Source organism: Bubalus kerabau, chromosome 22 (assembly GCF_029407905.1).
Source record: "Bubalus kerabau isolate K-KA32 ecotype Philippines breed swamp buffalo chromosome 22, PCC_UOA_SB_1v2, whole genome shotgun sequence".
NCBI lineage: Eukaryota > Metazoa > Chordata > Mammalia > Artiodactyla > Bovidae > Bubalus > Bubalus kerabau.
In genome coordinates this window covers 53,891,835-53,913,645 of record NC_073645.1, presented here as the reverse complement: position 1 = coordinate 53,913,645, position 21,811 = coordinate 53,891,835, and the positions used below count along the sequence as shown (strand labels likewise).

The window sequence follows — 21,811 nt, the reverse complement described above, 5'->3', positions numbered from 1 at the left end:
GGCAGCAGGGCTCTGCGTGGGGCTCAGAGGGGCCAGAGATCAGTGCCCGTTGACCTGGCCAGACCCCAGACCCGAGCGCCCAGAGGGCCCCTCAGGGGGACGGGCCCCGGAGGACAGCCAGCCGGTGGGTCCCCACTCCCAAGCCCAGTGTGGCGGGCCGGGCCGAGCCGCCCTCCTGGCCACGCCACTCTGGCTCCGCAGGCCTCGCAGCCCCGCCCGAGGCGGAGTCTCCCCCGAGCGCAGACACCAGGGCCGTGGGCATCTCCCCAAAACTAGGAAGAGCCCCCATGGACCTGTCACCCCGTCGCCCCCTCTGAGAAGTGGCCACCGGAGGACGAAATCCTGTCACCCAGCACAGAAAGATGACCATTTACTCAATGTAAATGAAGGCCCTTTACTCCACGCGTCTCAAACTATTTACAGCACTCAAGGAAAACCGTTTACCCCACGTGTCTCCAAAGGGCGTTGTGCGGGGTGGCGGCTGCTCTCCGCACCCCGGTCACCCACAAGGGGTCCCTTCCCAGAACCCGCGCATCCCCCACGGCCTCGGTCAGCTGGCTATTCACGGCCCGGGAGGAGCAGGGCCGCGCGGGCCGGGCTCCACCATCACGGGCGCTTGCTTCTCTTCTTGGTGCTTTTAAATCCTCGAGAGGCACCCTGCCCGAAACAGATGGTCGACGGTATCCTGAAACGGAAAAACGTCCGCACGAGACCGCTGCGGTTTTGCCCACAGACGGCTCAATGCAGCGGCAGTCTCCTGGGGCCTGACTTGCGCTCTGATGCTCCCTCCTCCCCAGCAGACCGCAGGACGGCCATGGGCTCTTCAGGTGGGCGCTTCCTGCGTCCAGCGAGGCCACCGCGGCTGCGCTCCGCCCCCTGTCCCCGCCCCCCGTGGGGCCTGAGCCTGCCGCCCTGCTCTCCCACTGGCCCGGCTCACTGTCAGGCCAGAGTGACCACACCCGCGAGCAGGCCGCAGAGGGCCTCCAGGTCCTCCCTCAGACGGGGTGGGCTTGTTGGTCGTTTTTTCCATTTCTCCAACACTGACCCCCAAATTAGACTTGAAATCAAATTAATCCAACAAAAACACCATTAGCACTAGAAAGACAGGCGGTAGTTGTAACCTGGGCAGTTGCATCCTGCGTCTTTCCATCCCCGCCTAGGGGGCGGTCAGGGGAGGCTGTGCTCTCAGGGCTCCAGGTCACCCGAGGGCAGCGGGGGGGGGGGGGTCAGGCTTTTCATCTCCCCCTGAAGCCAACTCTCCAACCCAGTACGGCTTCTCTCAGTGGGGACGCTAAGCATCAAACCCAGAATTCTCCAGAAGCACAAGTTCAGAACCTGGTTCAGAAAGGGGCCAGGTACTGACCTGTGGCTGTAGACCCGCCTCTCTCTTGGAGGTTCTGGGTGGGCCTCTGCCTGTTCAGAGCAGACTTCCATGGCGTCTCCTTCAGAGGGTGCCCGGTCCTCCCCCATGGCTTCTGTCGACACCTGCGAGGCTGGGCTGGGGAAGACAGAGGCTGAGCGCTCTCCCGGGGTCAGCTCCTGCAGCCCCACCTTCCCCCAGGAGTGAACTTGCAAAGCTGTTTTGTCTGTTTATGGCTGTTTTGTCAGAGTAATTCCAGGCTACTAGAATTCCAGGACAAAGACAGGCGACTGTTCATATGACACACACCACCTTTTATGAATTCAGGTGTGACAGTCACACTTCGTCTTTTAAGCTACTACCTTCATGGTGTCATGTGGTCAATGGCTATCAATGGTACTAAGTGTCTTTCCACAACAATTAAGTGAGAAATTCACTAAAGCCAGTCATACAATACTGAGCTTCTCCTCCTTAACACCACTGTCTCAATCCAGCACTGCATGATTTTTTCTCCTTAAAACGATTCCTTGGAAAGGAAGGAGTTATGTTATACTCAAAGTCTTAGAAAAATCTCCCATATTGAAGTGGGTTCTCCTGATTATTCTACTTTGAACAACAAAGTTCTATCTAGGGACAACAATTTAGTCTAAAATGATTTCAATCAATGCAATCTTTGGATGGTTACAAAGCTTCCCCTGAGAAAATAAGTTAATGAAAAGGCATAGAAAACACGAACTTTAGGGCAGTTCCCAGGGGCACTTCCCACAGCGCATGCTGAACAATATTATACAGCTCTGTCGTCAAGCTTGTAAATGGATGGCACAAATGAAAAGCCAATGGGCTCCATGTGCGGGAAATGGCTCATGGCCTAGGACAAATCCCCCAAGGCCCATGTGAGGATGGAGGAGAGGTGATGGGGGGGAGGGGGCAAAGGCGAAGCGTGAGCTCAGAGGGATACCCAGCAGACCCCATGATGGCACCACGGTCACCGCCTACACAGACCCAGGAAAGCAGCTTCCCCCTTCTTGTCCTCCTTACAGACAGAGTGGCCACGTACAAACCACCTCCACCTGCTCAACCCCTCTCGGTTAGTAACTCCTGACTCACAGGGTTAACCCACAACTAAATGTGACGTTAGGTGACAGGGGTGCTGCACGAGGGCGCCCACACCCTCTGAGTCCACACACTCTCAGGCCTGCTGGGCTCAGAAGGCGGCTTCCTCGAGCACCCACGTACCATCTGCCCTTCCTCGGTTTATCAAAGCGGAAATCTGCAGGGTAGAGGTGATGAGTTACCAGGTGCTCCTTCCGGTCTCTGCTGGTCCTGAACTTCTCCGCGCAGCCCTCCACCAGGCACTGGTACTACAGCAGAAAGAGTGTCACCGCCCTGAGCCCGGGACCACTGCCTCGCCCAGTCTGGACCCCAGGCTCCAGCACCATGAGGCACACGGCTCGGGGACAAGCCCTGTGATGACTGCCCTTGGCCTCAGTGGGCGAGCATCCCTCACCATGTCCTGCCGTTCGGCCAGGATCTGGAACAGCGAGTCGTGCCACTCCTGGATGTGGGTGTCCAGCAGGTGACTGGAGGGGAAGGCCCGCTTGCAGGAGGAGCAGACGTTTCCGTGCAGAGTGTGGTAGTGATGCTCATAGTCCTCCAGAGTATCAAATGCCTGGCAGCAGCCGGCCACCTGACAGGTGAACTCAGGCACCCTGGCAGAAAAATGCCTGGTGGGGATGCAATTCCTCTGAGGGCAGGACGTCAAGCTCCCTGTCACCACTCCCCTCAAGTGGCTTCGGATAGAGCTGATAAAGCTTCGGATTTTCTCTTGCAATCCCAAGCCCTGCCTTCATTACAAATACATCTTCACGGACAAGCAAGCTGGTGGAGAGGCCAGCCATGCTGGCTTCGTCGGTGGTCCAGGGCAGACACCAGGGTGGGGCGAGCAGAGGGAGGGGTGAGGAGAGGGCAAGAAGGGCCCTGAGCTGGACCACAGCGCTCACCTGGGCCTCTCCGGCTCCGCAGCCACCTGCGTAATCACATCCTGGAGGTAAAGGTGCCTCTGCACGTCTCCGTCCTGCAGAAGACAGCTCTGCGTGCTCACACCCCGGCCCGCCCGGGCCCCTGCCCACACGGGCCCTGCCCCCGCCCCTAGGCCCGGGCCCCTCCCCGCCGGGTCCCTGCCCCGCCCCTAGGCCCGGGCCCCTCCCCGCCGGGTCCCGGCCCCGCCCCTAGGACCCGGGCCCCGCCCCGAGCCTTGGCCCCGCCCACCTGGGATCCGCTCCGCCCCCACCCGCAACTGCCTTCTCTTTCCTCTGCTCACGCACCTCGAAGAACTCGTGTTCCCGCGGGAAGCGCACCTGGCGCGCCGCGAAGCGGAAGGGCGCGTTCCCGGCCAGGGAGTCGCGCTGCACGGGCAGCGGCGCGGCCGCCCCAGGGGCCCCCGCCAGGCGGGCGTGCAGCGCGGGCGGCAACTGCATCGCCCTGCGCGCCGGCGGCGGCGGGGCCTGCCGGCCACCGTCCGCGAGCCGGCCGGGGCGGGGCCGGACGTGACGTCATGCGGTACTTCCGCCGCCGCCGCGGGCTTGGCGGGCTCGGGTTCGGGCTCTGGCGCGTTCCGGTTCGGGCTCCGGCGCGCGGCCGTGGTGAGTCGGCCTCGGGGCGGCTCTCCCGCGGGTGGCTCGGGTCCGTTTCCCGGCCCCGAGCACCGCAGGCTCCTTCCGGCCCTCGTCTCCGTCGCGCTTGCTCCCCGCCTCGCCTCCCGCCTGAAGTGCTGCCGCGGCCTCCGCGCCGACCTTGGCTGCAGAACGGAGCCCGAGTGGTCTCCGGGGGAGGTTCACGGTTCGCTGTGGCGCTTTGCTGCGCAGAGCCCCCGGCGCCCGGCAGCTCAGTCTCTGTCACGGGGGTCTGTGGGTCCGCTGGCGGCGGCCAGCAGGGAGAAGCTCTCGGGAGCGTCAGCAAGATGAGCTAGATGCTCCTCAGAGCTGTGTTGAGCGGGGCGCTGCCGCGCTCTGGAGGGGGGTTCGGTTGGTGTTTGGCCCCCCGGCCTCTTGCCCAGGGAGTATCAGGAGCACCCTTCCAGCGAGGCCACAGCCGAAGTCCTCTCAGGGCGGTGCTGCCCGCCGGGGAGAGCCGCAGAGCTCGCGGGAACTGTTCCCAAACCCAGGCTCCTGGGAGTGTCAGTACTTGTGATGTGTTTCTCCCACAGATGTGAGGTTTCACGAAGGTAGTTTTACATAAATGTTTGCTTACGTGAGTTTTTTTCACAACAGCCCTGTCCACCCGTTTGTGTCTCTTCCGGTGGCAAATGCAGTGTCCTTGCCATCTACGTGTCCAGAGTGGTCCTCAGGCCTGCTGTTATGGGACACCCCCAGTCCTTGGGGATCTCGTAGAATGTGGGTAAAAACCCTTGGAATTGAAGAGGCCCCGTGAGAGCTCTGTGCTCTTTTCTGGTTTGCTTGTCGTTTCCAGTGCCTCCTTACTGCTCTCTGTGACTGGTTACAAGGTAACCATGGTTTAGGGTGCTGGCTCTGGTACATGGCCAGTTTTCCATTTCTCAGGTAACAGCCGTTTCCAGGAACTGGCCAGAGAAGGAAATGGCAGCCCACTCCAGTGCTCTTGCCAGGGACGGGGGAGCCTGGTGGGCTGCCGTCTCTGGGGTCGCATGGAGTCAGACACGACTGAAGCGACTTAGCAGCAGCAGCAGCAGCAGTGTTCATTTCTGCTCTTTTGATAGCCACAGTGCCGACTCTTAGGAGCCATATTATATCTCCACGACAGCTTTGTGAGTAGGATCTGGTACTCACCCCCTTTCAGAAGAAGCTTAGAGAGGACTAGCTTTTCGTCCAGGGTCCTACAGCCTGGAAGCCCCAAGTCACGGTTCAGCCTCAGCCCCTGCCCCGCCATGCCTCAGGCCCTTGACCGTGGTCCTGTGAGCACCTCCTGATGTGAAGAGTACATGTGCTGGTTACTTGCGTGCCAGCTCACCCTTGCTGCTGGCTTTCTTGTCTGGAGATACTCTGCCTCTGGCCAGTGTTGGATGTCTCTGTCTGATGACTGATGTTCGTGTGCTGGGAGCTTGTTTTCCGTCACCTGGGGGTAGATTCTCTCTCTGTGTGGTTACAAATCAACACTCATACTGTGGGCATGTGCTGAGGCTCCCCCAGCTGAGGCTTCACTCACAGCTTGACTTTACTGGACCTGTTGCCACAGTGGTTCTAATCTTCTTAGGATCACGGAGCCTTTGAGGATCTGTTGAAAGACCTTCTCATAAAAATCAGAAATGATCTTGCCTGTAATTTCCAAGGGTCTCCTGTGGTTCATGATCCCAAATTATGAATCCTGCATAGGTTGTTCAAACGTTTATGTGAAGCACGTAAAGCCTGCTCGTGTTTGTTTTTTGAATCTAGTTGTCCGTCGTTCTCTTAGTGTTAATAATAATGACTAACTGGACCGATCATCGGTGAGAGAACAAAAGTCCCCATGCAGACCACCATTGTCTGCTTGGCGGGATCTCATTTACAGTTTTGACCTGGAAGGTTATATATCCAGTGAGGAGACGTTCGGACATCTGGTTGACAGGGCAGGTGGAACTGAAGGGGAAACCCATCCAGCTACATTGCATGGTGGATGTGAACACCTGGCCTGGGCGAACAGAGGCAGCATCTTGGTTACCAGAGCGGCAGCTGGGGCCTCGCAGCGGGAGCCAGGACGGGAAGTGGCTTAGGCCTGTGCAGAGCTCCCTGTGTGATCAGGACCCCTGAAGGGCAGGGGCCGCTGTGTCTGCGCAGCTGGGGCTAGAAAGTGCTGGCTGCCAGCTGAGGGAGCAGCTCCGCGCTGGCCCAGGGCCGTGTGAGGCTGGAGTCACCCAGAGGAAGGAGGCCCAGGCCTTTAGGCCGCATCCACTCTCTGTGCGTGTGCCAGCCCCCAGCGGGGGAGCAGCCTGGACACTGGCCGCAGTCGCCGAAGCTCTGAGTCAGGGCTCCGATTCCCCAGAGCTGCCCACTGAGACAGCTCGCACCAGCAGGGGGATGGAAGGGCCTCCCCAGGAAGGGGCCCCACAGGCTGGTCAGTGCAGGCTATAGTGGGGTCTGCCCGGGGAAGCTGTGGGCCCACCAGGCTAGCTCATATGAGTTTGGTTTTTCAAAACCTGACATTTTTGACAATTTTGACAAATTTGATTGCTTTAAACTTTTTTTACTTATAGGGATTTGTCTTTATAAATGGCTTGTTTTTTATCCTTAGGGGAGCACATTGTGATGTCTCAGAGCCAAAATCATGAGTGAATTTCGGATTCACCACGATGTCAATGAGCTGCTCAGTCTACTGCGGGTGCATGGAGGAGATGGTGCCGAGGTCTACATCGACTTGCTGCAGAAGAACAGGACCCCGTATGTCACAACCACGGTGTCTGCACACAGCGCCAAGGTGAGTGTCGCGCCAGGGCTGTGCTGGGCGAGGTGGTCCCGACCCCCAGGCTGTGTGGGCTGAGGTGGTCCCGCCCCCCAGGGCTGGGCTGAGTGAGGTGGTCCCGCCCCCCAGGGCTGGGCTGAATGAGGTGGTCCTGCCCCCCAGGGCTGTGTGGGCTGAGGCGAGCTGGGAGAGGTGGTCCCGAACCCCTGTGCTGGGCTGGGTGAGGTGGTCCCGTGCCCCAGGGCTGTGTGGGCTGAGGTGGTCCCGCCCCCCAGGGCTGGGCTGGGTGAGGTGGTCCCATGCCCCAGGGCTGTGTGGGCTGAGGTGGTCCCGCCCTCAGGGCTGGGCTGGGTGAGGTGGTTCCGTCCCCCAGGGCTGTGTGGGCTGAGGTGGTTCCGTCCCCCAGGGCTGCGTGGACTGAGGTGGTCCCCCCCCCCCCCCAGGGCTGTGTGGGCTGAGGTGGTCCTGTGCCCCAGGGCTGTGTGGGTGAGGTGGTCCCGTGCCCCAGGGCTGTGTGGGCCGAGGTGGTCCCGTGCCCCAGGGCTGTGTGGGTGAGGTGGTCCCGCCCCCAGGGCTGTGTGGGGCACAGATTCACCCTCCTCACTGGATGGCCACTGTGGTGCCCGTCTGATGTCAGATGCGCTCTGTGGACCGCGCTTCTGCCCAGCTCTGCCCGGTGGCTCCTCACGGCCCCTCTGCCCGCCAGGTGCACTGACAGTGAGTGAAGGCTTGCAGCGCACCGAGCTGCAGCCTGGCCTCCGTCTGGAGGCCCAGATGGTCCTGGTTTCTGTTCACGTCATGGCACAGATTCTCTTCTGGATGGAAAAGCAAGCTCCCAGCTTTAGCCACAGTGAAATCATTTTAAAGTGGATTTTTAAAAATTCAAATACCGTGCAATTTAAAATCATAGGTTTTCTGTAAAAGACAATTTTGAAGTCTATCTTAAAAACACTATGGGAACTTTCCTGGTGGTCCAGTGGCTAAGACTCTGTACTCCCAGTGCAAGGAGTTCAATCCCCGGTCAGGGAACTAGGTCCCACATGCCACAACTAAAGACTCTGCCTGCCTCAGCTGAGACTGAGCAGCCAAGTAAGTAAATATGAACATTTAAAACAAAACATCGTGAGAGTTCATTTATTTTGACAGCCTAATGACGGTACAAGGATAACTCAGAAAACTTACTGAGTAGAATAGAGTTTGAAAACACACAGTGACATCTCCTATAAAGGGGGGCATATTGGTCGGTGAGAACACGTAACTCCTGAACCTGTGTATAGTGATGAATTCCAGAGGGAATAAAGTTAAATGTAAAGAATAGATGCGTAATCTACTAACAAAAACATGTGGCTGTCAGTTGCTTAGGAAAGTTAAAGTGAGGGAACCACAGAGGAGATGATAGCAAGTCTGACAGATTGTTTTAGTTTTATTTCAGAGACGGGCAACTGTTTCATCTCCGGATTTTGGGGGGAGGTTAGTTATTGCACAGCCTTGTAAAGCTCCTGGTTCTGGTCTCTAAATCACTCTGAATATGCTTTTGAGGTTAAAATAGCAGAATTTTCTCGTACTCCTGAGGACTTTCTGAAGAAATACGATGAACTGAAATCTAAGAACACGAGGAACCTGGACCCCCTGGTGTACCTGCTGTCGAAGCTCACGGAGGACAGGGAGGTGTGTGTGGGGCTTGGGGCCGGGCGGGCGGAGCCTGGGGGCCGGGTGGGCAGGGACCTGCCTTGCCCGTGTTCTCTCCTGTTCCCCTGGTGGTGGCCCCTTGTTGACCCTCAGCCTCAGGCCCGTGGCACTGAGATAACTCACGTGCACCCGAGAGGAAGTGGGTCCTGATGGTGATAAGCACAGGGAATGTTTCCAGTGACCTCTGGGGCTGAGGGGCTGTGTCGTCCGTGTTTAGTCTGTTTTCCTGTCTTAAATTGAGCGTGTGTTACTTGTGACACTGAGACATGCACGTGAAGAGTGTGAGCTGTGGCCCCAGGGTGTGCGGGGCTGGTCAGTGCTTCTTCTCGAGTCATGAGGCCCAGGGTCTGTTCGGGGGCACCTGGTGGCCCCACACTGGGACCCTTGAAGGGATGTGGTCTCGCACAGCAAGGGAGGCCGGCCACCTGCAGAGGACAGGCTGAGCCATGGGAAATGGGTGTGGGGTCCTGTCCGGTGACCTGGGGACGTGGCAGCTCGTGGCGTGCAGCCTGAGGAGACCCGGCTGCAGCTGGAGGACCCGCAGGCCGAGCTGTGGGAGGGCGGCGGGGTGGCCGTGCCCTGCGAGGGCGGCCATGTGTGGCCAGCGTGACGCTGGGGCCCCGTGTTTTCAGACCCTGCAGTACCTGCAGCAGAACGCCAAGGAGAGAGCAGAGCTCGCGGCCAGCGCTGCGGCCGGCAGCACCGCCGGCTTCGGCGCCCCTGCCACAGCCTCCAAGATCTCCATGCAGGAGCTGGAGGAGCTGAGGAAGCAGCTGGGGAGCGTGGCCACGGGCCCCACGTGGCAGCAGGTGAGCAGGTGGCCACGGTGTAGGCCTGTGGAGACTTGCCTGGGGGCACTGGCTCTGGGATGGGGTCCTGGGCCCCGGGCAAGAGGTTCTGGTCCGCCCTGGGGGTGGGGGGCGCCTGCTGCCCGCTGTGCTGTGGGCTCGACCAGCATGGACCCGGCTCTGTCTCCCTCGGGGACATGGGCAGCTGGTTTGAGGTGATGCTCTATCTCCCTTTCTTACTGGTCCTCTGACTGTCTCTGGCCCTGGTCGGCTCTCCGGGTGTCTCCCCCCATCTTGTTTCTGGGCCTTCGAGCCCTTCAGAACCACACCCTGAGGTCTGAGCCGCAGGCCTGTGCGGGTTGGGCACGTTCTGTGTCCAGCACCTTGTGGCTCCTCACAGCCCTGCCCCCCTCAGTACCCTTCGCCCCAGTGCTTCTGGAAGCGGGGCGCCCTCGGGGACCACTGCTCCCTGCCTGTGCCAGCGGGGCCGTGTCTCCCTGCTTCAGCCCAGGGGGCTCAGGTGCGAACACCCCTTCTCTGGCCAAGCTCTCACTGGGCACTTTGCGCAGCTGGCAGCTCGGGTCCACACCGAGGACCAGGGGAAGCTATGAGGGTGCGCTGAGGGGTCCAGGGACCTGTGTGCTGGAGGGGCTCCTGCTTTACCTCGGGGCCTGCTACCTTGGCCCCGGCCCCCTCACCGTGATGGGCTTTGACATGTGTTTCGCTTCCACATGTGTTTGTTTTCACACGTGCTTAGGGATGTGTCTTTTCATACAGTACGTGTGTTAATTTTATGTGTTTGTATTAAAGGTGTGTGTTTTCTTTCTGTCTTTAAAAACCTCCCCACCAGTCTCTGGAACTCACGAGAAAGATGCTTCGAGACAAGCAGAACAAAAAAAACTCAGGACAGCGCCTCCCAGTCTTCCCAGCGTGGGTGTACGAGAGGCCCACGCTGCTCGGGGACTTCCTGACTGGCTCGGGCACGAGCACAGATGCAGCTGTGCCCATCGGTAGGTGACGCACAGCTTCGGACAGTGGGGCCTCATTGGGACAGGGAAGCTGATCTCCTCGGAGGTGATGGGTGGATGGCGTCATACCGCCCCCAGGCCCTCTGCTGCCCTCGGCCATGTGGCAACACGCGGTACCCCCTGGCCTCCACATCCTGCCCTCCACTGGTGGGTAGTGATGTGCCAGTGTCTGGGCTGGCTTGTGCCCAGCTCTCAGGAGCGTGTGTGTCTTGGGGCTTGGGCAGACTTGGGGGCGGCGGGATCACCAGGGTCCTCCTCCTCGACAGTGAGTCACGTCCCTGCAGGTTCTGCCATTGGGGCGATGGCCTTGGCCACAAGCACCATGGGGCATTGGGGCGTGTAGGTGTCTGTGCCCCTCCCCCACGTCTCATGACCCCCTGGGGGCAGAGAGCTGAGTCTTGCCCTCCTGCTCACAGTGTACAGGGGAGACGGGGGCGGGAGGCATGGCCGTGTTCACAGGCGCTAGAGGAGCCTGCCCTGCAGCGGTCTCGTGTGGCGGGACTCATGGAGCCTGGTCCCCAGGGCCACATCCAAGGGCAAGAAGCGGGGTGGGGGGCTCTGATGCTGCAGCCTGGGGCCCTGCCTCCTGGGGCAGCTGGTTGGGGTGTCTGCACGTTCAACACGATCCAAAGAGGTTTCATAGGAAAACCCCTGAGAGAACCTGTTCCCCAAGGTCGTGTACTCTGTGAGTGTTGATTTGCACGTTTGGATCAGTTAGAAGACTGATCAGTTCCAAGACCGCGTGAGGCGCTGCTTGGAACCTTCTGGGGAGGCTTTGCTGGGTTGAGGTGGGGGTGCGGCTTTGCAAAGCAGAGGCGGCCGGGCGCTGGTTCTTAGGGTGGGCGGGCTCACAGGGTTTGATGTGGCAGGTTTTCTTTGTAGCGGGATTGCTGTGCTGCCTGCTGGGAGGGGTGAGCTGTGCCTGAGGGTGGCTCCTGAGGCCACCTTGTGTGATGCTGTTTCAGGGAGGACTTGGCCAGGACAGGTGGCCTGCCCATTTCCCTCCAGCAGCCACCCTGCATGGGCTCTGCTGGCGAGATCGGCGTCTGTCCCACGAGCCCTGTGTCACCTTCCTGGCCTCCGTTACGCCCTGGCCTGGCACCGCAGGCCCCAGTGCCATCCGTGCCAAGATGCCTGTGAGCATCACAGTCATCCTTGGTCCTCCCTGCTGTCCCCCTGATGAAGCCTCTCCTGGGGGGCCCTGCCTCCTCGCGTGGCGTGCAGCAGCCCTGCTGGGCGTCCCCCGCCAGCTGCGTGGTGCCCCCCCCAGTCACATTGACACCCCAGTCCCTTCCTACAGCAGAGGCATGCCCCCCGCCTATGGCTAGGCTGTCCCTCCTCACGCCAGCCTCCAGCTCCCTCTGCTTGTCTGGGCCATCCCGCCCATGGCTGGACGGCGTAGACTCGTGTCTTCACAATTCCTGGCCTGTTCCCAAGGCCGTGGGCACAGGCGCCTTGTCGCTTCTAACTGTGTGTGTGGTTCCTGCTGGGTCCCCGAGCCTTGGGCTCATGTCCTGCAGACACAGGCAGTTTCCTGGCGTCTGAGCAGCACGTGGCTCTGTCCCTCACCCCTCCCCGGCCCCCACCCCTGCCTTGGGGCCTCAGCCAGAGCTCCAGGCTCTCAAGTTTCCCCTTTCTGGGGGACCCCGTCTGTGAGGAGGGATCTGCTGTGCCCCGTGTGGCCCAGCGTGCTTTCTGATGTCCCTCTCCTGATTTCCGCATCCATGACGGGCTCCAGCTTCCCTGGTGTCTCCTCCTGGCCACGTGGTGACCGTGGCGCCCATCTTTGTCCCTCCCATGGCACAGCCTGGTCCCGGCCTTCTGAGCGACCCAGCCTCACCAGGTTGTGAGTGTTGTGAGCACAAGACGTGTCAGAAGCACTTTGTCACTTTGAAGATGAAGCGATTGTGTGTGGAGGGTTTTACTTGCTTTAAGGCTCTGATCGTCAGGTTGACTCGTCATGTGGTCCCTCGCTGTTGGGTGGTCAGCGCCTCTGCTGGTGGTGGTTTTGGACTCTCAGCCTTTGGTTCCCTGACGGGATCGGTTAACCCAGGCGGCCACCTTGGTTTTCACGTTCACAGCACTGGAGGAAGTTACATAGAGGGAGGTGGGTGGGGAGAGAGGCCAGTGGAGCGGGGCTCTGGAGGCGAGGCCTGCTGGTGTCTGCACCCACAGGTACGCTGCCCCTGGCCTCCCAGGAGGCGGCCATAGTGGAGGACCTGCTGTACGTGCTGGTGGGTGTGGACGGCAGGTACATCACGGCCCAGCCCCTCACGGGGAGGCAGAGCCGAACCTTCCTCGTGGACCCCAACCTGGACCTGTCTATCCGAGAGCTGGTGAGCAGGATCCTGCCTGTGGCCGCCAGCTACTCCACCGTGACCAGGTAGGCACCCGGCTTGCCGCAGTGACTGGAGAGCGCATGAGGAGCCCTGCTGCGGAGAGGCCGGCCTCCCTGTGGGGCCGGCAGACCCAAAGGAGCGCGGGAGGTGGCGCCCACAGGCCCTCGGACCATCCCTCCTGAGACGCTGCTCACGCTCAGGGCCACCTTCTCTCAGGTTCATCGAGGAGAAATCCTCCTTCGAGTACGGGCAGGTGAATCATGCCTTGGCCGCCGCCATGAGAACCCTGCTGAAGGAGTACCTGATCCTGGTCACACAGCTGGAGCAGCTGCAGCGGCAGGGCCTGCTGTCTCTGCAGAAGCTCTGGTTCTACATCCAGCCAGCCATGCGCACCGTGGACATCCTGGCCTCCCTAGGTGTGAGGGCCTGGTGGGAGGGACTCCCTGGGTCAAGGTGCTTGTCTTCCGGTCTTTTCAAGCGGTCGGAGGTCGTGTAGCTTTGTGTTTTATGAATTTGCGAGAGGAAAGCTCTGGGAGTTTCTAGAAACCCCAGCTTCATAGTTTGAATTTCTCCCAGAAAGAGGACCGGTCCCCTGAGAAGGTGGGAGATGAGCTGAGGGCTCTCGCCCAGTGTGGCCAGGGGCCCTCTCGGCACTGAGCGCCGCCCTTTCCCCGGTAGCCACCTCGGTGGATAAAGGCGAGTGTGTGGGGGGAGCGACCCTGAGCCTCCTGCACGACCGGAGCTTCAGCTACACGGGCGACAGCCAGGCACAGGAGCTGTGTCTGTACCTCACCACGGCCGCCAGCGTGCCCTACTTTGAGATCCTGGAGAAGTGGATCTACAGGGGCATCATCGACGACCCGTACAGGTGGGCGGGGGGCTGTGGGAGGGGGTAGCGGCCCTGCGGACCCCCACCCTCTGCACGCCCGGGGACGCACGCCCTGCCTTGCAGCGAGTTCATGGTGGAGGAGCACGAGCTGCGCAAGGAGAAGATCCAGGAGGACTACAACGACAAGTACTGGGAGCAGCGCTACACCGTGGTGCAGCGGCACATCCCGTCCTTCCTGCAGAAGATGGCGGGCAAGGTGCTGAGCACGGGTGAGCACCGGGCCCCGCAGCGCCCCAGGCGCCTGCGTCCACACGGCAGCCGGTGCCCCCCGCTGCGGACCCCGGGCGCCTGGGTTTCCACACAGCAGCCGGTGCCCCCTGCTGCGGACCCCGGGCGCCTGGGTTTCCACACAGCAGCCGGTGCCCAGCGCCCCCATGGACACCAGCTAGGGGACCCCCCCATGAGCTCGGCTCTGACACTTAAGCACCGGGCCAGTGTGGCCCCCAAGGATCAGGGCTCCCTCGAGGCCTGCCCCAGCAGACCCCCGTCATGAGCATCGGGTCCCCAGGCCACCGCACGTCTTTTTAGTGTGGCCACCAGTTGGGGTCCCGGGCTCCTCCCCAGGTTTGATATTTGTTATGCCAGCCCCTAGACTTGGGTAAACTTTATTTAGCAGATACACTGGTCTGCTATAAAGAATGTTGTAACGGATACGGACAAACAGCCTGATGAGGAGGTCTGCAGGGCAGGTCTGGAGGGTCCCAAACTCGGGAGTCTCTGTCCCCGAGGAGCTGGGGGCCAGCGTGCCCCTCCCTCCTGGCAGGTGGACAACATGCTCACCAGCCCAGAAGCTCCCCAAGCCCGTCCCGTAGGGGGATCACGTAGGTTCCAGGACAGGGCACGACCGGTCCTCTCGTGGGCCGTTGGTCCCTAACTTGACCTCCAGCCCCTCCCCTCCCCAGGTATCGGGGGATGGGCCGAGGGTCTCACTGTCCTGCCGTGTGGTTGGTCCCTCTGGCCGCCGGCCTGCCTCCTGAAGGTCTACAGGGATGGCCAGGAGTCCCCTCGTGGGCGTGAACTCAGGTGGGGTGAGGGGGTTCTAGGTGCTCAGTGGTGAACCAGGAGCAAGACCAGAGCACGTGTCATCTTTCTCCCAGCATCACAGGCCAGCAGAGGAAAAGCAGGAAAGGGCACAGGCCCTGTTGGGCCGGCGGTGTTTTTAGGCATCACCTTGTGGGTCAGGAACCTGGTATAGAGACACGTGTGTTACCTAGAGACAGGCTCCAGCCAGGGCCCTGACGTTGGTTCTGAGAGCTGGGCTGGGGGCAGGGCTGGGAAGTGGTGGAGGGTCTGGCTCTCTGAGGTGATTCTTGTGGCCTCGATGAGGAAAGTCCGGGGTAAGGACGCGCAGGAAGTCGCAGCGCTCAGTGGGTGGCGGCTGTACCGTGCTCCTCTGCTCTGGGTGTGGCGGGCGGTGGTTTCTGGGACTGTTCTCTCCCAGTTGGTTCTGCTCCCAACCTCTGGCCAGCGCTGGGGCGGCGGCCTCTCGGGTTCAGGCCTGCAGTTTGTCACTTGTGCAGCAAAAGTTCGATGTGCTTTTCTCTCTCCCTTTCCAGGAAAATACCTGAATGTGGTCAGAGAATGTGGTCATGACGTCACTTGTCCGGCGGCCAAAGAGGTCATCTACACGCTGAAGGAGCGGGCGTACGTGGAGCAAATCGAGAAGGCCTTTGGCTATGCCAGCAAGGTGCTGCTGGGCTTCCTCATGGAGGAGAAGGAGCTCATAGCTCACCTGAGGTGCGTGGCTTCCTCCTGGCGAGAAGGGGCTCGCGGCCCATCTGAGGTGCGTGGCTTCCTCCTGGGTAGAAGGGGCTCATGGCCCACCTGAGGTGCACGAACTCGGCGGCTCCCTGCCCTCCAGAGGCCCATCTGCAGCCCCCTCTGTGCCGTTCTGGCGGCATCTCCTGCACAGCCTGGCGTAGTAGGCCTACGCCCCCAATTCCTTTGAGCTCATTTTGAGCTGACCTCTGACGCCCGTGTAAGTGTGTTGCTCGGTGGGGGCACTCATGGGCTCTACGGTCGCATGTCCTCCCTGCCCCACCCAGTGCCTTGTGATCTGGCACCCACCATGGGGAGCACGAGGCAAGCCTGGGCTCTCCCCTGCCCGCAGGTCCATCAAGCGCTACTTCCTCATGGACCAGGGTGACTTCTTCGTGCACTTCATGGACCTCACAGAGGAAGAGCTGAAGAAGCCAGTGGACGACATCACGCCCACCCGCCTGGAGGCGCTGTTGGAGCTGGCCCTGCGCATGAGCACCGCCAACACCGACCCCTTCAAAGATGACCTTAAGGTGGGCCTTGGTGAGCACTGCTCCCCGCGGGGGCGCTCCCAGGAGCGCCCGGGCCCTGTCAGGGACACGTCTCGGGCTGTGGGTGCCCAGCCTCTCTGTGGGTCTCTGCGGTGTCTGCATCCGCGCTGGGCAGGGACACTGGCCTTCGTCTTCTGTAGTGTCTGGCCTCATGCATGGAGCTAGATGGGTGCTTGTTTCCATTTTCTGGAAGTTTCAGGAGGGCTGATTCTAATTCTTCCTGGAAGCTTCTTGTGTTGTGCAGGTTGAGTCGTTCTTCCGTCTGCTCCGCCGTTACAGGTCTGTTCCGATTTTCTGTTTCTTCTTGAGTCTGTTTTGGTGCTTTGTGTGTACCTAGGAATTTGTGTAGGAATTAGTTCTCATAATCCTGTTTATTTTTGTAAAATTGACAATGTCCCCACTTTCATTTCTCTTTGTAATAATGTGTGTCTTGTTTTTTTAGTTGAATATAGCTAAAAACTTGTCAGTTTCGCTAATCTTTCAGAGAGCTAACTTGGTTTCCTCTCTTTTCTCCATTGTGTTTTATTTATCCTGCTCTAATCTCTCTTATCTTTCTCTTTCTGCTGATTCTGGGTTTAGTCTGTTATTATTTAGTTTCTTGAGTTGTAGAGTGAGGCTGTTGACTTGAGGCTCTTCTTTTAACACAGGCGTTTGTGGCTCTGGATTTCCCGCAGCTCTGCTTTGCTGTGTTGGCTGTAGTGTCTCCATTTCCATTCGTCTGATGGTGTTTTCAGATTTCTCTTGTGATTTCTTCCTTGACCCATTTGTTTTTAGGATCGTGTTTCATTTTCTCTGCTCGTGCTGTCTGGTTTTATCATGTTGATTTCTGATGTCACCCTGCTGTCGTCTGAGGGCGTGCTGGGATTCCTGTTTTGTCAGCCTCATTGAGTCTTCGTGGCTTCCCCTGTGGTCTGTCCTGGGGCATGTTCTGGGCGCATTTAGTGTCTGGCCATGCCCTGCGGGGTCAGTCAGCCCACTGCGCTCACATCCGTCCCTGGCCTGCCTGGGCGTTTGCATTGTGGACAGCAGGGTGTCAGGTCTCCCTCAGGCCTTCAGCTCACACTCCATATCTTTTGGGGTCTCTTGTGAGGTAGATAAAAGATCCTGGAGTCAGATTCTTGCGTCAGAGCGCACAGCCAGTGCCCAGCTAGACCAGCATCACTGGCGCTCTGTCCCCAGGCACTGGGCCGCCCACCGAGCGGGGCTGCAGCCCAGGCGGGAGGCAGCACAAGTGTTCTGGGCCCGCTTCTGCAGACGATGTGTGTGCTCACCTGCAATTCCTGCTGCTGCTTCCCTCTCTTTCTTGTCGTCATTCTCTGTCCTCTCAACCTTCTTAACAGTTAACCATCCACCATCACGGGCGCGTGGGAGGCCCTCGAGTGTGTGGCGGAGGCGGGGGCTGCACTTCCTGCCTGGGCTGCCGTGCTGGGCCTGTGGGAGCTGGGGCCGGGCGGTGACTCACGAGTCGGGGCTTCTTCTTGCCCTTCTTTCTCGTCGATACCGTCAGGGGTGTTTGTAAAGTAATTTCTCTGTACTCTTTCTTCTGCTTTCTTGGGAAGTGGTTTAGTTTTTTAAGCAGTTTGTCAGTGGATGTCTGGTGCGTTCAGCCATCTGCCAGACTTAGAGTCTGTGTCTGGGGTGCTTCCTTGGCTCTGGGCTCACTGTCCAGCCATGATGCCGGGGTGGGTGTGGCAGGGTGTGATGCTGTTTGTCCGTTTCCCCAAGATCGACCTGATGCCTCACGACCTCATCACCCAGCTGCTGCGGGTCCTGGCCATTGAGACCAAGCAGGAGAAAGCCGTGGTCCACGCTGACCCCACCGAGCTCACACTCAGCGGCCTGGAGGCCTTCTCCTTCGACTATGTGGTCAAGTGGCCCCTGTCTCTGATCATTAACAGGTGCGCGTTGGGCTCTCATGCCCGCTCGTGCCCCAGGGGTTACTGGCTGCTGGGCCGTGCTCTGCCCCACGAGCCTCGTGTGGGGTGCCTGGGGCAGCAGCAGCTCCCGAGCGCCCGTTGGAGCCGCCTTGTCCTGCGCTCACAGGAAAGCCCTGACGCGCTACCAGATGCTCTTCAGACACATGTTCTACTGCAAGCACGTGGAGCGGCAGCTGTGCAGCGTCTGGATCAGCAACAAGACGGCCAAGCAGCACTCCCTGCACTCCGCCAAGTGGTGCGTGCTGGCGCGCGGGCGGGGCTGGCCCCGTGCACAGCCCGCACAGACCTGCGGCACGCGCCCACAGCCTCCGCCGCCCCGCGTGTGTGCTGCGTGCACGCGGGACAGACCCCGGCCCCTTCAGGGTGTGGGGCGGGTGGCGTGGGTGCAGCAGGAGGCCACCTGCTGACGCCCTCGCCCGCAGGTTTGCGGGCGCCTTCACCCTGCGGCAGCGGATGCTCAACTTCGTGCAGAACATCCAGTACTACATGATGTTCGAGGTGATGGAACCGACCTGGCACGTTCTCGAGAAAAACCTGAGATCTGTGAGTTCAGTCCAGCCCGCCCCGTGCCTGGGGGTCTGCAGAGCGGGGTCGGGGAGGCAGGCCTGGGCCCCACGGCTCCCAGGAGGGGAGGCAACATGCCCAGGACTCCTGGGCTCAGGCTGCTGGAGGAGCGCGTCCTTCCCTCAGAGCCTCTGTGCTGGGCGGGCACCCCATCCATGGCCCGGGGCCCTTCAGCCAAGAAGGTCACGTCACCAAACTCCAGGACCAAAAGCACAGCGAGCACTGTTTTTTGTCTTTAAAAACCAAAATCTTAGACCTTGTGGGGCACATTAAACGTGTTCTTTCAGCAGCATTTTGGAGGTTTTCCCTAAAGGCCCCAGGGTTGTTTAGAAGCGGAGCAGCGCGGCACGCGTGGCGGCCGTGGGGACGCGCTGCTGCCCCGCGGGCGCCCGACAGTGCCTCCCACGCAGGCCTCCACCATCGACGACGTGCTGGGGCACCACGCCAGCTTCCTGGACGGCTGCCTCAAGGACTGCATGCTGACCAATCCCGAGCTGCTGCGCGTCTTCTCCAAGCTCATGTCCGTGTGCGTCATGTTCACCAACTGCATGCAGGTGCCGCCGGGACTCGGCGTGCGGCGGGCACGGGGCGGGTGTGGGGCAGGCGGGGAGCGGGGGACGTGGGGCGGTGGGTGTGGGGTGGGCGGGAGCCACGACCCGAGTCCGCAGTCCGTCCTGGCCACGCAGGGGCTACGTTTACTCGTGGAGGTTGGTCGTGGCTGACGAGCATTCCTTCCGACCCCCAAGAGATTCACGCAGAGCATGAAACTGGACAGTGAGCTGGGCCGCCTGACTCTGGAGCACGGCACGATGCAGGGGCCTCCCACGGAGGCTGAGCGGGCCGAGGAGCGCACCCGCAAGGAGCTCGCCCGCAAGGTGGGTGGTGCCACGCGGCCGTCCCCGACGGCCTCCTTCCTCACCTCGCATTTGACACAGTGTTCGGGTCACAGCACTTAGAAGCCTGCTTGCTATGTCCTTCCATTCCTGCCTGCCTTTGATTGATAAAAAGACTCTTTAAATTACGTTCCAAACACAAGCCGTGGAGAATCTCCCTTCCCAGCTTCCCGGGGCAGGGCTGTGTCATCCAAGGGTGTATGGTTAGGCTGGGCTGTGGGGACACCTCACGGGGCCCAGTTAGCTCGGAGCTTGGGCCCTGTGGCCCCTGAACAGAGTCCGTCTAGTTGGCAGAGTCGGGCACCTGATCAGGTGCAGGTGTGTGTCCTGCAGGGCGGGCGAGGCAAGGTGACCCAGGCGGGCACTTCCAGGTTGCCCAGTTGCCTAGGGGCAGCTTGAAAATCTGAGCTCCCTGAGGAAGCCCCGCGGTCCACGTCCTGGCTCCTGGCTCTGTGTGCTGGGGACGCAGGGCCACCTGCCTGGACGCGCCTAGGTCCTCCCGTCTCAGGAATTTGTACGATGCCCTTTTTACCTTTTATTGATGACTCTGTAAGACGTGTTCTTCTGTTTAAAACGAGGAGTGGGTTTTGAGCTGTCGGGGGCACCGTGTCTTGCAGTGCCTGGCTGAGCATGTGGACGCGCCACAGCTGGCGTCCAGCTTCGAGGCCACCATCAATAAATTTGATAAGAATTTCTCAGCTCACCTGCTCGACCTCCTGGCCCGGCTGAGCGTCTACAGCACCAGCGACTGCGAGCACGGCATGGCCAGTGTCATCTCCAGGTGGGCCCCCGCTGCGCCGAGTCCCTGCACTGCCCTGTGCCCTCCCGCCCCTTGAGCTGCAGGGCCTGAGGCCGCGTCCTTGCCCCCGTGTGCTGGTGCTGATCCCCATCACCTGCTGAAAGGAGGCCGTCTGGGTGTGCACACGTGTGCGCGCGTCTGTGTGCACACATCCATCAGGGTGTGTTTGCGTGAGTGCTCACGTGCGTGCACACGTGGGCCAGCACGCGTGAGGCTGCTGCCTCAGCACCTCCCCCAGCCCAGTTGGTCTGTGTTCCGAGGGCCAGGCCGGGGTCAGCTACATCAGCTGCTGCTCCCTGAGCCAGGACCAGACAAGGGAGGACCCTGTCTCCAGACAGGCAGTGAGGAGGTGCTGCCCTCCCCATGCCCTGCCTGCCATGGTGAGCACGCGAGGTGGCCACGCCTCCAGGGCTGTGGCCGTGACGGTGCTCCCATGGGGTGCGCTGCCTGTGACCCCAGGAGCGACGAGCAGCAGGCATGATGGGAACAGGAGTGTGGAATCGGGAGGGGCCCGTGGGCCAAGCAGTGGGGTCTGCGGCTCTGGGCCAGCAGTTTCCGCTCCTCAGAGGGACGTGGTGGGCCCGCTCATGCGGGGTTCGGTGAGTGAGGTCTGGGGAGGAGGGGTGGCCCTTGCTCTCGGAAGCTCCTGTTGGGTGGCCTCTGGCTCAGCCAGCTGCTGGGACTGCTCTGTTCCGCCCGAGGGCCCTGACGTCCCGGGGTCCAGGCTTCCGAGAGCTGTCGGGTCCCAGGGCTGGAGGCTCTTGTCCCCTCTGCCCTGGGTGTTTTCTCGTCTCTACGCTCTGCTCTCACTGGTGCTGGCGCAGGTGGCGCTCGGGCTGTGTGCGCGTGTGTGCACGTGTGCTGGTGACGCGAGTGGCCTGGGCCTCGCCGTGGGTGCTGAGGGGGTCGCCAGGGTGACTGAGGCTTCCTTGGGGACCCCACCTGCTTCCCCCACAGGCTGGACTTCAACGGCTTCTACACGGAGCGACTGGAGCGCCTATCTGCAGAAAGGAGCCAGAAGGCAGCACCCCCCGTGCCCGGCCCGAGGGGGCCTCCCGCCCCCGCGCCCAGGGTGGCCGTGCCCGCGCAGTGACAGTGCCCAGCTGTCCCGGCCGAGCCTCCGTGGGAGAGGCTCTGCAGCGTCTCTGGAGTGTGTGTGCCGTGTGTTCTGCCCAAACATAAAGTTGACGCGCCCACACTCGTCTCCTCTCATTCTTGGGCTCACACTCGGACCCGAGAGCATCTGCTGGTCTGGGCAGGCACAGGGCAGGGCCGTCGTGGTCTCTGCCGTCCTCTCCCAGATGGAGCAGAGTTACTTGGAAGAATTTTTTGGCTTCAGATAAAGCAAAGGGAAAACACATGGCCTTAGAGCAGTTTTAGGATGGTCACCAAGGTGCCGGGCCGGGCGAGACCCGGTGTGGTGTCCACACTGGTCCTTCAGGCCAGGGCTGGCTCCGGGCAGCAGGGGCAGCACAGCCCACACTGGTCCTTCAGGCCGGGGCTGGCTCCGGGCAGCAGGGGGCAGCACAGCCCCTGGTCCGCAGCTGGAGCCGCCTGGGTGTGGGTGAGTCACCAGCCTGCAGCCGAGAGGGTGCAAGGGCAGCCTGGGGCTGCCGCCTGAGGGGAGGCCCCACCCAGCCCAGTGTCCTGGGTGTGTCCGGTGGTGAGCATCTTCCTGCTGCCCCTTCCTGCAGAATTCCGTGTGTCTCATTTTCAAAATCCAGTTCTGACCACCTGTTCCAGGGGCCCCTGGCAGAGGATGGATGCCCAGGTTCCCCCAGGGACGGGGGTGGGGCGGTGCTCGGCC

General features: G+C 60.8%; 2 protein-coding genes across 4 annotated transcripts; one reads left to right on the top strand and one right to left on the bottom strand.

The window, feature by feature from the left end:
- Positions 1–380: 380 nt before the first annotated feature.
- ZNF511 (zinc finger protein 511) lies at positions 381–3,889 on the bottom strand. 2 transcript variants are annotated; one of them, XM_055561025.1, is made up of 6 exons: positions 3,685–3,889; positions 3,361–3,434; positions 2,868–3,084; positions 2,597–2,721; positions 1,364–1,498; positions 381–685 (listed from the first exon to the last, which is right to left on the bottom strand). In XM_055561025.1, the coding sequence occupies exons 1-6, from the start codon at positions 3,835–3,837 to the stop codon at positions 607–609; spliced, it is 783 nt and encodes a 260-aa protein (XP_055417000.1). In that variant the 5' UTR covers positions 3,838–3,889; the 3' UTR covers positions 381–606. The 2 variants fall into 2 exon arrangements, with proteins under 2 accessions (XP_055417000.1, XP_055417001.1); XM_055561026.1 differs by having other exon boundaries at positions 2,868–3,069.
- Positions 3,863–21,200, top strand: TUBGCP2 (tubulin gamma complex component 2). Of its 2 annotated transcripts, none has more exons than XM_055561021.1 (18): positions 3,863–4,002; positions 6,602–6,784; positions 8,342–8,437; positions 9,091–9,267; positions 10,097–10,256; positions 12,450–12,657; positions 12,830–13,029; positions 13,292–13,481; positions 13,566–13,711; positions 15,059–15,239; positions 15,613–15,793; positions 17,537–17,709; positions 17,855–17,983; positions 18,171–18,291; positions 18,723–18,866; positions 19,059–19,187; positions 19,823–19,986; positions 20,962–21,200. In XM_055561021.1, the coding sequence occupies exons 2-18, from the start codon at positions 6,635–6,637 to the stop codon at positions 21,095–21,097; spliced, it is 2,685 nt and encodes an 894-aa protein (XP_055416996.1). In that variant the 5' UTR covers positions 3,863–4,002; positions 6,602–6,634; the 3' UTR covers positions 21,098–21,200. The 2 variants fall into 2 exon arrangements, with proteins under 2 accessions (XP_055416996.1, XP_055416995.1); XM_055561020.1 differs by having other exon boundaries at positions 8,309–8,437.
- The last annotated feature ends 611 nt before the right edge of the window (positions 21,201–21,811 follow it).

Bases quoted from the DNA above. Each gene is read 5' to 3' on its own strand.
- ZNF511 (XM_055561025.1), bottom strand. From the start codon at position 3,837: ATGCAGTTGCCGCCCGCGCTGCACGCCCGCCTGGCGGGGGCCCCTGGG. The intron at 3,435-3,684 runs GTGCGTGAGCAG...TGTCTTCTGCAG, and splicing joins GGGAACACGAGTTCTTCGAG to GACGGAGACGTGCAGAGGCA. The intron at 1,499-2,596 runs GTACGTGGGTGC...TGTCTTCCCCAG, and splicing joins AAACCGAGGAAGGGCAGATG to CCCAGCCTCGCAGGTGTCGA.
- TUBGCP2 (XM_055561020.1), top strand. From the start codon at position 6,635: ATGAGTGAATTTCGGATTCACCACGATGTCAATGAGCTGCTCAGTCTA. The intron at 13,482-13,565 runs GTGGGCGGGGGG...CCTGCCTTGCAG, and splicing joins ATCATCGACGACCCGTACAG to CGAGTTCATGGTGGAGGAGC. The intron at 19,987-20,961 runs GTGGGCCCCCGC...CTTCCCCCACAG, and splicing joins ATGGCCAGTGTCATCTCCAG to GCTGGACTTCAACGGCTTCT.